This window comes from Epinephelus fuscoguttatus, linkage group LG16 (assembly GCF_011397635.1).
Source record: "Epinephelus fuscoguttatus linkage group LG16, E.fuscoguttatus.final_Chr_v1".
Classification (NCBI taxonomy): domain Eukaryota; kingdom Metazoa; phylum Chordata; class Actinopteri; order Perciformes; family Serranidae; genus Epinephelus; species Epinephelus fuscoguttatus.
Genome location: NC_064767.1, coordinates 8,230,595 through 8,247,377, shown reverse-complemented (window position 1 = coordinate 8,247,377; position 16,783 = coordinate 8,230,595). Strand labels below are relative to the sequence as shown.

The 16,783-nt window shown below is 39.8% G+C and overlaps 1 protein-coding gene across 1 annotated transcript; it reads left to right on the top strand.

Moving 5' to 3' along the window:
- The first annotated feature begins 5,486 nt into the window (after positions 1-5,486).
- On the top strand, positions 5,487-15,533 carry LOC125903715 (polyribonucleotide nucleotidyltransferase 1, mitochondrial). Its single transcript, XM_049600813.1, has 28 exons — positions 5,487-5,738; positions 6,004-6,064; positions 7,952-8,026; positions 8,302-8,407; positions 8,498-8,547; positions 8,657-8,720; positions 8,807-8,854; positions 9,008-9,121; positions 10,023-10,209; positions 10,452-10,503; positions 10,717-10,774; positions 10,941-11,037; positions 11,128-11,230; positions 11,476-11,546; positions 11,777-11,813; positions 11,929-11,995; positions 12,118-12,207; positions 12,355-12,408; positions 12,719-12,828; positions 12,975-13,046; positions 13,349-13,412; positions 13,518-13,601; positions 13,707-13,790; positions 13,949-14,055; positions 14,243-14,298; positions 14,439-14,517; positions 14,696-14,743; positions 14,833-15,533. Exons 1-28 carry the CDS (start codon positions 5,620-5,622, stop codon positions 14,986-14,988), a joined length of 2,313 nt encoding a protein of 770 aa, XP_049456770.1. The 5' UTR covers positions 5,487-5,619; the 3' UTR covers positions 14,989-15,533.
- Positions 15,534-16,783: the final 1,250 nt, after the last annotated feature.

The window sequence follows — 16,783 nt, the reverse complement described above, 5'->3', positions numbered from 1 at the left end:
CCTGTTTTTCATGGTAATTTTTTTCTGTTTTTGGGGTATTTTTTCTGGGGTTTTTTTGTGGTATTTTTTTTTCTGTTTTTCGTGGTAATTTTTTTTCCTGAACGAGGAGATGAGATACTTCAAAATCTCGCGAGAAGCTCCCACCTGGCACCTGCAAGTGACCCCTGCATCCAAGGTGACTCCTGCTCATGGATGTATTTTGCATCCGTGCTCCTGCTCCCAGACAAAAAAACTATGGGATCAATAAGGGTAAGGCACATAACTGCTGATAAAAATACATCATGACAACTTGGTAACAACAACATATCTTCATGGAAGCAACAGCACAAAAAATTCCACACCTTTTGCATAGGTCATCAAATATTACTCCTGCCTTCCTAGATCGACTAATGATTTTAAGGTCTGACCTCTTTCAGCAGCAGAGGTCACGCTGACCATCCTCTCCGTCTCTCTTTGTCTCCATCCTGCAGTGCTGCCATGGGAAATCAATGCCTGACAGTCAAATCTCCAGTTCAAATGATTAAGACCCCCTGTGCCAGAGTCAAACCCTAATTGCATGACATTACAGGGCATTAAAGAAGTGTGTGTGTGTGTGTGTGTGTGTGTGTCCCAATCCTTTGCATCCTACTGTATAAATTCTGATGCACCCTTTAACTCAGAGAGATTACAAATAAGTGATTTCTTTCATTGAGACAAAGAGATATATAATGCTACATTACTGTTCTCAAACACCAAGCTGTGCTTTATTAAACTGTTTAACCCATTATAAGTCCCAGTCTGAGGTTCTCCAGATGAGCCTTAATGATCGCTCTGGATCAGGGCTTGAGACCAAAAAGTAATCAGTTCTTTGCAGTCAAGGCCTCGAGGCTTTAAATGTCTCTATCTGAACTCTGTCTGAGAGGCTTTTTAGGTCAACAACACTGCAGGGAGGCAACATTTAGGAATGCAGGGTCAGAGTTGTAATGAAACAAATTGCAGTTACTCGCTGTGAGCATTTTCACTGTGAGACAGAAATCAAACAAACACAGATTTTGTTTGAGGCACGGGTTGTTTCATTGATGCCGTGAGAACTAATATCTCTGCTGAAATCTTTTTTCCCCGTGTTTTAAACATGTGAGTTGTACACTGATAGGCCCTGAAACTACTTAAAACCAATGAATCTGGTTTGATCATAACTGTTGTGCTTATTGTATGCCATCAAACATGGTATTATAAAGATGCTCACTAAACAAAGAAAGTGCCCCCTCTGAGTCTGTATGTCATCATTGAATCTGCGTCAGCTTGCGACTTACTATGCATGTATCTTATAGGCTCAGGCACGTATCCACTCATCTATGAATCCTCATTCATATCCAGACAGTCCACACACAAACACACACACACACACACACGATGTGGGTTTTCTAATGTGTATGCAATCATTGTACTGATTTAATGAGGTTAATTTATTATGGGAGCTTCATATTGACAAAGCTAACCTGCCTTTGAACTGTTTGTGTATGGAGAGATGATTTTCTTTAGCTATAGATGTATAGATGTACCATAAAAGACATGTGAAGGCCCCTGGATACACACTTTTAGTTTATGAGCTTGTGTGTGGCACTGTCCAAGCAGAAAGCTACAGTTCTGCTCTACTTTGTTCTGAGACAATGGAACTGTACTACATGGAACCTTGCCATGCGCCATAATGTAATTACCACGCTTGTGACAAAGGAAATCTTGCGTTGCCAATTCAAGTCCCTATGAGCTGTCTGAACGGTGGTTCCCTCGAGCTTATGCATGTCCATATCAGTGGATCCAATAACTGGCTTTTCAGTGACACAGAGGAGAAATGGGAATTTGTCTTTCCACCGCAAAAAAGGGATGAATGCCGACAAATATCAGAATCACTGTTGATGGAAATTTGCAAGAAATGTACAACAAAAAGTTGTAAAACTACTTGTACGTGTCACATGTTTCCACAAAAGTGGAAGTGTTTAGAGTGTCAGATAATCTGCCTTTAAAAACGCAGTCACACTCTGGTGCCAACAGAAAAATCTCACCCCTGCTGTAAACCCTGTGATTTCTGCATGTGTGTGTTCATGTATGTGTAACAGAGATCAGCGCAGAGCTCACGCAGGCTGTGCTGTTGTCACCTCCTGAAACAAGGCAGTGTGAAAATTAGAAAAGCAAACATCTTGAGTGCCGCTGCAACCAAAGTATCACACAATGGGCAAAGAAAATGACAACAAGGAACAAAAGTCAGTGTTTTTCAGATTGTTCTAATCTGTATTTTTCATTTCTTACATGGTTCATCACTTTCAAGACCAGTTGCTTTGCAAATGCTGTCCAAAATGTCATCACTGATACATTCTCAAACAAGGAAGTGCATCATTTTGTGATCTTTAACTTGTCTTGGTTATTGAAATTGTCCTTTTAATATCACTTCTCATTCAACAACATCCACTGATGAATCATTTCTTCACACAGCTTAGTCCAAATCATGTCAAAGGTCACAGAGGTCTCTGTAAGGTGACAAGATGACAATTTAAATAATGGATTAACATAGGTTATAGATTGACAGACAGTTGACCGATAACCAATTGATTTCCACTGACATTTGCACGAGAAGATTCTCTGAGAAGTCTCTTTAACGCAAAGCATCCTCCACTGAGCTGCTCATGATCCTTGTCGTCTACCACAAAACACTGACTGGTCCATTACGCACTAACAGCCCATGGCTCTGCTCGGTAATAACGAGATCTCAATGTGTCCCGGAGCCATGGAAACAGTACTAGTACTAGTAGTAGAAACCTTGGTAATAATGGGAATGTGTGCTCGTGTTTTTCAGTGGGTGTGAGCTTGTGTGAAATCCTGCAATTTACCAGAGTGCGTGCATGCGTCTGTGCGTGTGTGAAAGTAATCCAGAGGGTGTTAGAAATGGTGTTAACACTCATCTGTTGCCATAACAACTGCAGCAGCCCCACTGTTAGTGTGTCGGCTCACTGACTGACTGACTGCAGGGCTGCCTGGCTGGTAGGCTAACTTCCTGGACTCGCTGTCTGATCAGCAGGCAAGGTCACTGATGTGCTGACAGTCAAACAAACTGGCTGTATGAGGCACATTTTTCAGACACATTTCACAGCTAATAGGTTTACGGATCAGCTGGCACGAGGAGAAGAGCCTGTTGACAACACACAGACACACTTAACATATTTTCCTTGTTTAACTTGCTGTAAACTACATTTAAAGGCCATTTATAATGTTCCATTGTGTATGAAAAGTGGGTGGTGGTTGATCAAGTTATTGAAAATAATGGTGTCAATTATTTACATTATTTGTTTTTTCTTAATTTCTAAATCATATACAACACACAGTGATTTACATATGAGGTAATGCAGGTGGTTTATTCATTTATTTAGGCGATAAACGTTCTTACAGGCTTAAAGATGATCTTTATGGTGCAATGCTGACACCTAGTGGTAGCATCTTAAATTACATATTTGAGGTTTCTGAGCTGCTGCCTCCTGCTCTCATGTGCCAGTCTACTTCCAGAGTCATATACACTGAGCAATCATTTATGTAACACTTTTGAGTTTACACAGGTTTAAATTACACATCTAAGACTTTTTTTTATGCACTCAATTTCTTTTAAATTCTGATCACAGATTTGTTAAAACAGATGACACAATATTTAAGGGAGCTTCTCACTGTTGCATATGTACCTTTACTTGAGTAACATTTTCAATTAATGAGTTTTACTTGTAATGGATTGACAGCATTTCTGTTACATGTTATTATGACAACTTTGCTTGATGTTGATGTAGCCTACTTTTTTCACAGAAAAAAATTACATTTTATAATGGCAGAGTTTTTGTTATATGCATCATATTATTATTTGATAACTTAAAGGTCTTCATAGTTTTTTTGTTCCTAACATTAGATATGTTATGCCGTTATGTCGTTGAAATTAATTAATAAACCAGTTTGGTTTCTGACCATTTCCTTATAAATGCATTCTCCAAAAAAATAATAATAGATTAGTAGCAGTAGTTTATTTTTTCCATGCACAAGTTGAAAACTTTATGTATCTAACACGTTGCATTGCACTGCATCTTCTGTTTTCCAATTAAACAAATCTTTTGAGAAAAGGGGGTAAAGACAAAAGGAAAATATACAATAACATGGATGTTCACTTTAATGCTCTCAGGCTGGCATTACAAAGCCTCCCTTAGAAAAACAAATTGCTACTCTAAGTCCTTTATTCCTTCTGCTATCAGGCTGCTAAATGCTGACAGTAGTCTTTTTAAATGAATGCCTTATCTTGTCTCCATATAGATGGTTTACTCTGTGTCTGTTTTTCTTCACATCCCGGCAAGCCTGTACATCCAACCTATGTTAGATAATGTGCACTGCACTAGAATGTTTATTTATATTTAGTAATTTACTCATTAAAGTATGTAGATTATTATTTTTTTGCCTGGCTCTGGTGTGAGTCAGTATGCACAAGACCATACCAAGTGCAAGTGTGCATCTTTTGCCCAGGTATTGATCCCTCTGACATTACTACTCTTGACTGCTGCTTACTGATTGCTGCTTGTTTCTGCTTGTGAGTTTGTGTATAGTCTGGTTAGACTGTAAAACTGAATTGCCTTTCTGGAATAAATAAAGTTGTCTGAGCTGAACTGAAGAGAACAACAATGCTCATGTGGCCTAAATTCATGACAGGCTTGAAAAAGACTGGGAAAATGGTTTGATTATAAAACAAAAAGACACTTATAGAGATAATAATGCTGTCTAGTATGTTATCGAAGTTTTTTTATTTTATGTAAATAGTCAAGCATTTTCTGCTGAAAATCCTTTAGCTTTCCCACCTACTTGAGATATTCCCAGAGACAACTTCAAATAGCAATAAAGTAAAGCGAGGACAGAAAATAGAAACCATAGGATAAGGTAAAACTAAACAAAAACAATTTATTTCTTTAAATTATTTAACATTGCTCTTATTTCTATCTACCCTGGATTATGACATCCTACAAGAGAAACAAACGTGGCTCAGATCTGACCAGTTTTTACCTTTACTTAATACATGCTACTGGAGTTTTAGTTTTAATATTCATTGACTGAAGACTCTAAAGAGGAAATACAGCAGGTATAGCTGAACAAAGAAATTGGAAATGTTATGATGGACTATATGGGATATGTTTCTAGCCTATGTAAGAATGTATCTCTGTGGACAAATCAAACAAATCATGAGAGGCACAAACTGCTGCTAGCAGATAGCAGCTAATCCGCTCCCTTCTCTACAGCCGCACCACAACACAAAAACGCGAAACTTTTCACCACTACTTCTACAGTAATTTACTCGTTAATTCGAGGCAACATTCTGATCAAAGATTTTTGTACTCAGAGATATTGACGCGGAATTATTGTGATTGGGTGAATGGGGTAGTACGGACACTTTTGATGTTGCACACTCACCTCGGCTTGTCCAATCAGAAGGCGCGTCTCTGTGACGCAGTTCCGTCTCCGTGACTAGCTGACATGGAAGCTTCCATGCGCATACCATCTGAGCTGTAAACGCACTGAGTGATATTCAGACACTTTTCTTTGTTTTGTTTTCGTGTTTGTTTTTTAGATATGAGGTATCTGCTCCGCCTGGGCCGCTCCTTCGCCCGCCTCCATGTCCGGTTATGTCACCAGAGTGTTTACAGCAGCCATTCAAACCCACGAAGACTGGCAGTGGACCTTGGCAAGAAGTGAGTTGACTTTCCCGGCTTCCTTGCAGTTTCTGTTAACTGTAAACATGCAGGACATGAGTTTCACTTCCAGCCGATTGTTTCTGTACCTGCTGTCAAGGTGTATTTGTTGCTCTGGTGTTCTCACTATTACTCCACACCCTGAACAGCTGGTATATGTTGGTATCCAGGACGCAGAGTTGCATCATGTCACCTTACATGACAGTGGTTGTAGTTTCTAAGACAGCACAGTATTTGATGCAGTGTGTTCTTGTTGTCTTTCCAGGAAGCTTGAGATCTCTACCGGGAGGCTTGCTAGATTTGCTGATGGCTCTGCTGTAGTTCAGGTACAGAGGATAAACGGCAGCTGTCACACCTAACAGGTCTCAAGAGTGTAACTAAGCACATTGACTCAAGTGAAGTACAAGTCTGACATACTTGTACTTCACTTGAGTGTTTCTATTTTATTCTACATTCTGTTCCGGTCAGTGTCTGAGGGAAATATTGTACCTTTCACTACACTGCATTTACTGAGCACTTACAGTTACTAGCTGCTTTTTGCAATAAAAAAAAATGCCCGATATGCCCACATGATATTATGCAGTGTTATGCCACCAGAACATCCAGTTGTAGAAGTATCTGAAATTTGCTCCTCATTAATGAACCACAACACTGAAATGCTCCTATCCATCAGCGATAAAAGCCGAGTGAGATCATATTCTGCGATAATATAACATTGTGAAAACAGGTCTTCTGCATAATGAGTACTTTTACTTATGATATATTTTGCTGATAAAATACTTGAGTAACATTGTGAATTAAGGACATTTAATTGTAATGGAGTATTTACAGACTATGGTATTTCTACTTTTACTGAAGTAAAGGATTTGAATACTTATTAATTTAATTTAATTTAATTTATTTGACTCCACGACCGTATCCCGTAGTATGGAGTACAACCATTACATGCAATAACAAAACAATGGCACATGGTGTGGCTAAAGTACAACCAATGTTAATTAGACAAAAGAAGGACATTCTTCAGAAAAGCTCCTAGTTTACAAATTACCTTTGGCTTATCTTAATGTAACAACAAAATTAATTTAACATAGAGCGACGGGTTTAAATAATACTTTGGCAAATACCTTTCTCTTTAAGTCATTAAGCTCACACTCTGACATTCAAACAAAATCTGATACTCATCTCCCACACGATTATCACCACAGAGGTTGCAGATCCTCTGGTTTCTGTCCAGCCATTGCAGCACATGGCAGTTGCTTGATGTCCTTTCTGATCCATATTCTTCATACATGTTTGCACTTTATTTCCATGTTGTAATTTCACAATTGCTATTTGTGCCTAGTCTGCATTTACACCTTCTGTTGCATGTCTGTTTGTCCTGGAGAAAGGATCATTTCTCTGTTGCTCCTTCTGAGGTTCCTCTGCTTGTTTTCCCCGTTAAAGAGTTACATGGTGGAGTTTTTCTTCATGTGAATCAAGGGGTCTTCAGGATAGAGATGACCTGTGATTTGTGGCTTTAAAAGGAAAACTTACTTGGTCTGACTTTCAAAATGCATAATATTACTACATAATAGTTAAGTCTTGCAAATTGGGAAATGCAGCTGACACATGATAGGGGAATAGGGGGGGCTGTGGGATCTGTTAGAGCGGTGGTTCCCAACTGGTGGATCCTGGTCCAAAAGTGGGTCCTGGGTCCATTCTGAATGGACCACAAGTGACTCGCGAATGTGTCAAGTTTGTAAAAAACACACTTTATTAAATCCAGGCTGAAAATTCCTCTGTTCAGGCTTTCCTACTCTCTTTGACTGGGTAAGCCTGAACAGATGTTTTGTTTATGTTTGTTTTGTTTGCTTTTTAAACTGATATTTGTTTGTTTGTTGTAAAATGTTGAATTATCTTGTACTTTGTATTTTATTGTATTTTACTCTGTATTTTACTCTGTAAGGCGACCTTGAGTGTCATGAAAGGCACCCAGAAATAAAATGTAATGTAACAAATGAATGAGGAGGTATCTGGAGCCAGTGGCTGAACCAGTTGGGAACCACTGAGTTAGAGCACTTTGCCCACTTGGTAATCCTGCCTAAGTGTAAGGGAGCTTGTGTGAATGAAAGTTCTTTTCCCACTCAAAATGTGTTGCTCTTCACTGCATAAAATATGGGATTTTTTTAACTGTATTTTTTGATAACCTGTTCCATCTCTATCTCTTTCTGAAGTTGGGCGATACGTCTGTGATGGTGACTGCTGTGAGCAAAACCAAACCCTCTCCGTCACAGTTCATGCCTCTTGTGGTATGTTCTCTAACATTACAGTAAAATCCCCAAACTGTCTTTGTTTTTAGCTTGTGATTGTAAATCAGTCTGGTCTTGTTACTTCTATGTAAATGGATTTAGTAGAATAATTGAGTGCATAGAATGTGTTTAACAGCCTGTCACCATCAGTTGTTTGTGACTCACCTGCACCACAGCTACAAACCAGCAGGATGTCATTATGAGTCAGACAACCTCAGTGCAGAATGTCATTAAGGAAAACACTTTACAGAGTGTGTGTCCACTTTGGTTGACAGGTGGACTACAGACAGAAAGCAGCTGCTGCAGGTCGAATTCCCACTAACTATTTGAGGCGAGAGCTTGGCACCACTGACAATGAGATCCTCACCAGCAGACTCATAGGTGAGATGATAAGTGTCTTGTTAATGTAGCTGATGTTTTATTGTGCCTCAGCTGCTTTGACTAACACTTGGTCATGTTTCTGTCGCTCAGACAGATCCATCAGACCCCTGTTCCCTCCTGGTTACTTTTATGATACTCAGGTCAGTTCAGTTTGAAATTGTTTTTGTCGTTATGTGTTAATAGTTTGCCTTTGATATTAATGTGCATCTGTCTCCAACATTTCCTGTTGTCTGTACGTGTCTCCTGAAGGTCCTTTGCAACCTGCTGGCAGTTGATGGTGTCAATGATCCAGATGTGCTGGCTATTAATGCAGGTGAGTTAAATTTTAGCCATCAAGGTTTTCCATTGAGCAGAGATTTTTTTACATCCTTGGCTAACACAATATTTCTTTTGTCAAAGCTTCCGCTGCTCTGGCCTTGTCTGACATCCCCTGGAATGGACCCATAGGTGAGGAACACACTACTGATTAAATCCTTTACATATTTTGAATTCTTGACATTAAATCCTGGTTTTCACTTTGTTCAGCTCCAACTCCTATGATGTCATTCTGCACTTGTTTAAATGTAGCTTGGGCCTACTTGTTTATCTGTGTTTTTCCAGGTGCTGTGCGTGTGGGCATGGTGGACGGAGCGTTGCTGGTCAACCCCACTCGGGCAGAGATGTCTTCCAGCATCCTCAACCTGATTGTGGCCGGAGCCCCCAGCAGTCAAGTGGGTAAGTTGGCAAACACTAAAAAACACTCTGCCTCGAAGTTTGTTTACTTAAAAAAAAACAACTATAACATGAACAGTCATTTAGTATTAGTACTTTTCCATGAACATGTCGTAATGCTTCAAACTAACAGCAGCTTATTAATCAGTTGCAAAGTGTAGCTTTCAAGCCAAGTAGCCTAACTCTTACTGTGACTGATGATATCATAATATATCAAACTTTATGAATTGTTCAGACAAATCTAAATTGGTTAAAAAATGTAGTTTAACTTTTAAGCAATAAGAAAAAGAATGTACATTCATTGTGCATTGAGCAGATCATTAAAAACTTGGCAATTAATGTGATGTCCAATGATGGAACAACTCATTAAGAATGGAAAGAATGCAATAACTTAAAGGTCCAAGTTGTCAGAGTGTAGGATTTCGGGATAAAACAGTTCGATCGTGCAGCTCTTCTAGACTTTCCAGATGTTATCGGACCGAATGGATCAAATCCTGATTGTGAAACGAGTCATTTCATGGGGGTTGTGACACTCAGAAAAGTGTGTCCACTGGTTTACATACATGTCTTTTACAGTACAATACACAGTTTGGCCACTATTAAAATTGGCTGCAAACCCCAGGACACTTCCTGAAGGCCTAGTGTGTCCTTGTTCACAGAATCTGCCATAACGTTTATACATAAGCTTAGAAAGGACAAACCAAACACTGGCTCTAGATAGGGCCATTCGTGTTTTGCATCAGCCACCATAGTTAGCAGCGCCTTCGCAACAATCAGCATCATAAAAATACTATTTTTTTTTAACATGAAACTGCTTTAGTCGCTGTTTTTACTGGTTTAAATAAGCATGTATCTGATGGCATCATACAGCACTTACACACTAATGTGACTCTCTGTCCACCAGTGATGATCGAGGCGTCAGGTGAGAATGTGATGCAGCAGGACTTTTGCCATGCAGTGAAGGTGGGAGTTAAACACACCCAGCAGATCATACACGCCATCCAGCAGCTGGCACGAGAGCAGAAGGTCACCAAACGTACCCCAGTCAAGATCTTCTCAGCCCCAACGGAAATGGTGGAACATGTTCGACAGTAAGACCAGTGATGAAATAGTTTTCAATAGTCCCAGAGTGATGAAGTTAATAAGCATCAGGACTTTATTTAAGTGTCAGGATTGCTTTCTTAAATCAAACAGCTGTGAATTAGACAAAGGCAGGTATTATTCAGTAATGTGTTTACCTGTTGTGCTCGGGACCTTGATTAAGCAGTGAAAAAATAGGACTTATATTGTTTTATACACTAGTAAAGATTTTTCTTCCTTGTTTTCCTCACAGATCCGCTTCTGAGAAGATCTATGCAGTTTTCACTGATTATAGTCACGACAAGGTAAAGTATGATGTCTGTCCCCAGATTTCGATTCAAAGTTAACACTGCATTGTAGCCTTTTTTTAACTGCGCTTAGTGAGTATTACATTTTCTGTTTTACGTAAGTAATTTAAAGCAGCTACAATGAGTGATGTTTGTATGACAGTGTTTATGTATCTCAGAAGAACCTCTATCTTTTGTTCAGTAATTGTAATATTCTCATCGTAATCTCAGATTTCAAGAGATGAAGCTATCAACAAAGTTCGACTAGAAACTGAAGAGGACCTAAAAGGTAGATCATCCTTTCTATTTATGTTGCATGGAAAGATTTCCAAGTTATTCATTTGTAAATAGTGTCCCAATCCCATTCATACAATCATGTTTATCTGTGTCTGTGTATTTAATTTGTGTTCCTACCTGTCAGCTGAACAATGTCAACTGATGTCTTCCATGTGTAGAAAGATTCCCTGAGGCTGACTCCTTTGAAGTCATTGAATCCTTCAACACTGTGACCAAAGAAGTCTTCCAAAATTTGGTGCTAAATGAGTACAAGAGGTAAGAAGCACTGCCCATGGTGATATTAATACATATTCTCAGTACACTTGATGTCCGTTTGCAACTGGATTTTTTTTGTATGTGTTGTAGATGTGATGGGAGGGAGTTGACTGCCTTACGGAACATTTCCTGTGATGTCGACCTCTTTAAACCGCTGCACGGCTCCGCTCTGTTCCAGAGAGGACAAACACAGGTGAGTACATAGATTTGAAAGATGAGATTTGTTAAAAAAAAGAATAAAATTGTAGTGCTCAGATCAGATGGAGAAGTAAGACTGATATTTGCTGCTGTTTCCTGCAACTGCTAGATTTGATAATTAATTTCAGTAGCAGTAGGAGGGTGACCAGTGAGGTCCTTTGCACTGAAGTTTGATTTTTATGTGAGGAAGATGCCCTGAAAAAGAAAGCTCAGTCCTCGTCCTCTTCCTTTTTTATATAGGTGCTGTGCAGTGTCACATTTGACTCCCTGGAATCCAGTGTCAAAGCAGATATTATCACCACAGCTCTGAGGTAAAGTCATTTTCACACATCTAAACCACACATTCATACTGTTCATATTATCAGGGCAGTTCAGATATCGTTGACCTTTACTTCAGGAACATTAAATCTGTCCATATCTGAATGTCATGGTACACAGGGTTGTTTTAAATCACCCGCACGGACTTCAATACATAAATTAAAACCGTAAAGTATGTAAAAGATGATTTAACTCAGGTCTTTCATTCATTTTTCTTCTGCAGTGGCATCAAATCCAAAAATTTCATGCTTCACTATGAGGTGAGAAAAATCCTGTCGTCATTTTTAAAGTCACATATTTTATTAGATGTATGATTCCCTATCTTGTAGTCTTCACAGTGAACTTGAAATCATCAACCTTGCCTTCTAATTTCAGTTCCCTCCATATGCAACTAATGAGATTGGAAGGATGGGCGGCATGAACAGGAGAGAGCTCGGACATGGTTTGTGTTCCAACTGACATCTTCTACTTGAATGCAGTGTCTACTAACCTTTCATTCCCAGCAAGACTCCTCTGGACAATCGCTGTGTGTTTGTTCATGTTGGGTTGTTTGTGTATTCCCAGGGGCCCTGGCTGAGAAATCTCTGAGACCAGTCATTCCTAAAGACTTCCCTTTCACTATACGGGTCACCTCTGAGGTGCTGGAGTCAAACGGTGAGTTTGGTGACAGTTGTGAAAGTTTAAGAACGCTACAGGGAACATGTGGGCAGGATGTCTCAGGCAGGAACACGGGCTTATAATGTCTGAATATTGCCTTTTTTTTCTCTTCCTCTCCCTGCTTCCACCTCTATCTACTCTCAGGATCCTCCTCGATGGCTTCAGCGTGTGGAGGCAGCCTCGCTCTAATGGATGCAGGTACTGGTGCAGGACTGCATCAGTTACTGTAGCTCTTTTTCAGTTGATAATGTCTGTAGTGAAATTGTGCCTGGGGTGGGGGAGCCCCCCTGTGCAGAGTTATGAGTGCATTTAGTATTTAACCAGAGCATTTTAATACTGAAGCTGCTCTTGATTATATAAATATTCATTATTCTTATACTACTCTAAGCAACTTAAAGATGTATATACAGGATAGGATAGCTAGACTGGAAAGTGTTTCTTTTCCCATTTACTAAAGTACTATTGTGTGATAAAATGTAGCTAATATGTCCCAATCTGTGTCTCCCAGGTGTGCCCATCTCCTCTGCTGTGGCAGGTGTAGCAATCGGACTCATTTCCAAGGCCAACCCAGAGAAACCTGCTGACATCCAAGACTACAGATTATTAACTGATATTCTGGTACATACATTTAATCATGTATTATTAACACGTGGAAGAAAATTGCAGTGAAGCAAAACATATCTTCAAAAAGTTGTAACTAATGCCTTTGCTTAATAATATTGGAAATGTTGAATATGTGCTTATATTTATTGTTTTTTAACCAGGGAATAGAGGATTACCTCGGAGACATGGACTTCAAATTGGCAGGAACAAACAAAGGCATCACTGCTTTACAGGTACTCTGTCTGGTAACCCATTGAAAGTATCTAAAATAAACTTTTTGGCTCATGTTGTAGCTGAAAATGAAATAAGTAAAATCAGTTTGTCATGCAGTATTTCACCCGGCTTGTTGTCAGTGTTGTGTAAATATAATTTGGTGTTGTCTGACAAATTGAAAAGAGACGAGGGCAGATGTAAATCTCAAATTAAAGACTTGCTTGCCATAAATACATAGTTTATCATTTATTATAAGATACTAGAAGTTACCTTATGTTTCATCCTTTGGTCCACTCCTTTGCACTTTTCTATTAACCTTCAGGCTGACGTGAAGATCCCAGGTTTGCCTCTGAAGGTGGTCATGGAGGCTATCCAGCAGGCCACAGGTAAGCTCAAATGGCACCAAAACATAGGTCTTACACTGAACAATAAAGACTGTGCATATTTTTGGTGTCGTTATTGACCTTTGTTTCAATTTCATTATGATCCAGTGGCAAAGAGGGAAATCCTGGGCATCATGAACAAATGTATAGCAAAGCCCAGAGAGACGAGGAAAGAGAACGGACCTCTTGTTGGTATGTTTTGTGTTTGAATATAAATCTGTGCATGTATATTTAGCTTTTTTTTTTTTTACTGTGTACTGGCAACTGAGGTGTGTGTGACTTTTATTCTGTCTTCAGAAACTGTCCGGGTGCCTGTTTCGAGACGAGCACGCTTTGTTGGTCCAGGGGGCTATAACCTTCGTAGGCTGCAAGCTGAAACAGGTAACAAGTGATCTAAAATTCATATTTAACGGAATCAAAAAAACAACCAGAAACACATCATCTTCTTAAGTGAAGTACGACACTAGCCAAGCATTTCAGTCTGCTACACAATACAGACGTCTTAAAGCTGAAACCTTGACATGCTTTTTCCTCTTGAGGTGTGACAATAAGTCAGGTGGACGAGGAGACTTTCTCTGTGTTCGCTCCAACACCAGGAGCCATGCATGAAGCCCAAGAGTTCATCAGTGAAATCTGCAAAGATGATGTGAGTCTCCGCCACCTGAAAACTGCACATTTTAGAAAAACGTATTAAACCCACACCACGTCACAGAGCTTTCGGAAAGTCTGACATTGATCTGAACATGAGGCCGTTTGCATGTGAATGTAAATTCATGGTTGCACATGTACTGATATGCATGAACGTACATTTGTGTTTCTGCCTTGTGTTGCAGCAAGAGCAGCAGCTGGAGTTTGGTGCTGTCTACACTGCCACCATCACTGAGATAAGGTAAACCAACACATTGCAATTGTTTAGTGCAAAACAGTATTTGATGATGATTTTCATGATGTTAATAGAAATCGAGTTACGGGTGAATCAAACCTTTAGCGTTCAAACAGCTTCTGAAGCCTTTTCATGCTCTGCTGCAGGGACATTGGTGTAATGGTGAAACTTTATCCCACCATGAGTGCTGTCCTGCTGCACAACTCACAACTGGACCATAAACGGGTCAGTGAATTTGCCTCTGTATTCTGTTTGCCTGTGTGTCCATGTTTCTGCCGACAGCCCGTGCCGGCAGCCATTTACTCAGTATAATACGTCGACTGTGGATAAGTGCCTCATACAACCCTGTTTCAAAAGATCCAGACTGTCCATTTAAAGATCATTTTGTGTTTTCCTCCTTCAGATCAAACATCCAAGTGCTTTGGGTTTAGAGGTGGGGCAGCAGATACAGGTACGTGTCAGTCAGCACAGGTTGTATTGTCAAATTATCCTGTGTTCACATTCTGGGCTCACTGTCTCCGACTGGATTTATGCTAACAGGTCAAGTACTTTGGACGGGATCCAACAGACGGCAGAATGAGACTTTCACGGAAGGTGCTCCAGTCTCCTGCTGCATCCGTTGTCAAGACACTTAGTGAGAGACAGAGCATCTCCATGGGTTCAAACAGCAGCCAAACGACCAACACTGACTTGTGACACGCCAGCATGACAGGCTAACTTCCGGCTTTGGATATAAACTGAGTAGATTTTGCTGCAACATACTTCTGTTGAGGAATCTACCAAACCAAGAGCATCAGATCTCGTCACAAACTGAACTCAGTGCTGTACATGAAGAGGTTTACCCTGCTGCTGTGGGTCTGGATGAGGTTAAACTGCACCGGAGGGAAACACAGCTCATCATATACAGCGTCCTGCAGTCATCGTGCTTCAGTGGATGTGCACAAACTGAGAAGTGTGCTTGGGGAGTAATGAGCAGGAGACACATTTTCAACAAGTATAGATGTTTTATTTTTAAATATCCCCTTTTTATGGTGTCTTGTTTTCAGATTTGCCACCTCAGCTATCATTAACAGCATCAAGCAGTAAGAGGGTTTCCTTAGTTTCTTCCAACACAGTAGCTTTCACCCAACAGACACAGTGCAATGTCACAACGATTTTCTTATTCATGTGTGATAATACTGCCTCTTGTGGTATGGGACTTCCATATTTGGTGTCAAGAGTGTGTGAGTGTCTCCTCTAAACTGTCAGGATCAAGACATGTACAAAGGAAGCAAAGTGGGTAAAATGTTTAGTTGTTTTTTAACACTCCCCTTTATGTCATGTTGCATTTATAGTATATGTGAGTCGAGTGTAAAAAGAACAATTATTGGTGCTTTGTGGTATTTCAACCTTTTCCAGCACAAAAGATGGCGCACACACACGAACAATCAGACTTAAACCTCGCCCAACATTCAGATGCCAACAAAGAAATACTCTTGAGTGCTACAAATTGTACTCAGAGAGGAAAAAGGTCGATATAACCAGGTTGAACTCGGGTGCAAGGTGGGATAAAGAAAAAATGTGATATAAAAACAAGGGAATAATTAAAGATGTAATAAATTGTTCACAGTTGCAGCCAATCTTGTCCACCCTACCTTAAGTTTGGAGGCATCTTCCACCCATCCTGGAGCATGCCTAGCTGTTTCAATACTGTACACAGTTACCAGTTGTACGTCCCATGAAGACAGTTGCTCGATATGTGCAGGGTTCAGTTGGTGGGCTCCAAAATAATCAGTGAAAGGACAGTTTCCTTCACTCGTGAGGCTCAAGAAATTGTGAAAAATCTGTGTCAGGAGCTGGTGCCCCATTATGTGATCGACTGTAGAGCTGTTTACGAAATTATCAGGCTCAGGCTGAATTTGTTGTTCAGTTTCTAACTCTCAATCCTAAATTTGTGGCAGAAATTTGCACCAGATTTAGATGTAATCTCCACTGGGTGACAAAGGAGACAACGTTCATACACTTAATTAAATTCTGGACAGAAGGAGTCCACTGTACTGTCCAATACTGCTTCATTATCCTTTTTATAGATATTGTCCCCCTTTGGGTTGGGAAAGTACTATATTGAACTACAACATAGACATTTGGGATGCTTCATATCTGTTCTAATAAACTGACGTGGTATTGAAATCATTTGTGTGTGTGTTTGGCTCACTGATCTGACAGGCAAGTGCTGGAATAAAGATGAATGCCAAGCTCTCTGGTCCAAGATGCTGAAAAATTAATTCATAAAAACATTAAAAAGCAGTGTGAAGAACTTATTTTTCTTTTTTAACCATTTAAAAGCCACATATAGGTGTATGCTGGGCCACGGAGCCAAATATATGTGTGTGTGTACCACAATATATCACTTAGTGTAGGCCTACGTATTATTATTATTATTATTATAATTATTAACTTAAAATGATAAAACAGTGTCTTTTAATAACCCATATGATGCAGGAGGCCCCCA

What these genes read in the sequence shown, in the direction of transcription:
- LOC125903715 (XM_049600813.1), top strand. Translation starts at nt 5,620, where the DNA reads ATGAGGTATCTGCTCCGCCTGGGCCGCTCCTTCGCCCGCCTCCATGTC. An exon ending in CACAGTTCATGCCTCTTGTG is followed by an intron (nt 8,027 to 8,301) that starts GTATGTTCTCTA and finishes TTTGGTTGACAG; the next exon opens with GTGGACTACAGACAGAAAGC. An exon ending in GCCACCATCACTGAGATAAG is followed by an intron (nt 14,299 to 14,438) that starts GTAAACCAACAC and finishes GCTCTGCTGCAG; the next exon opens with GGACATTGGTGTAATGGTGA.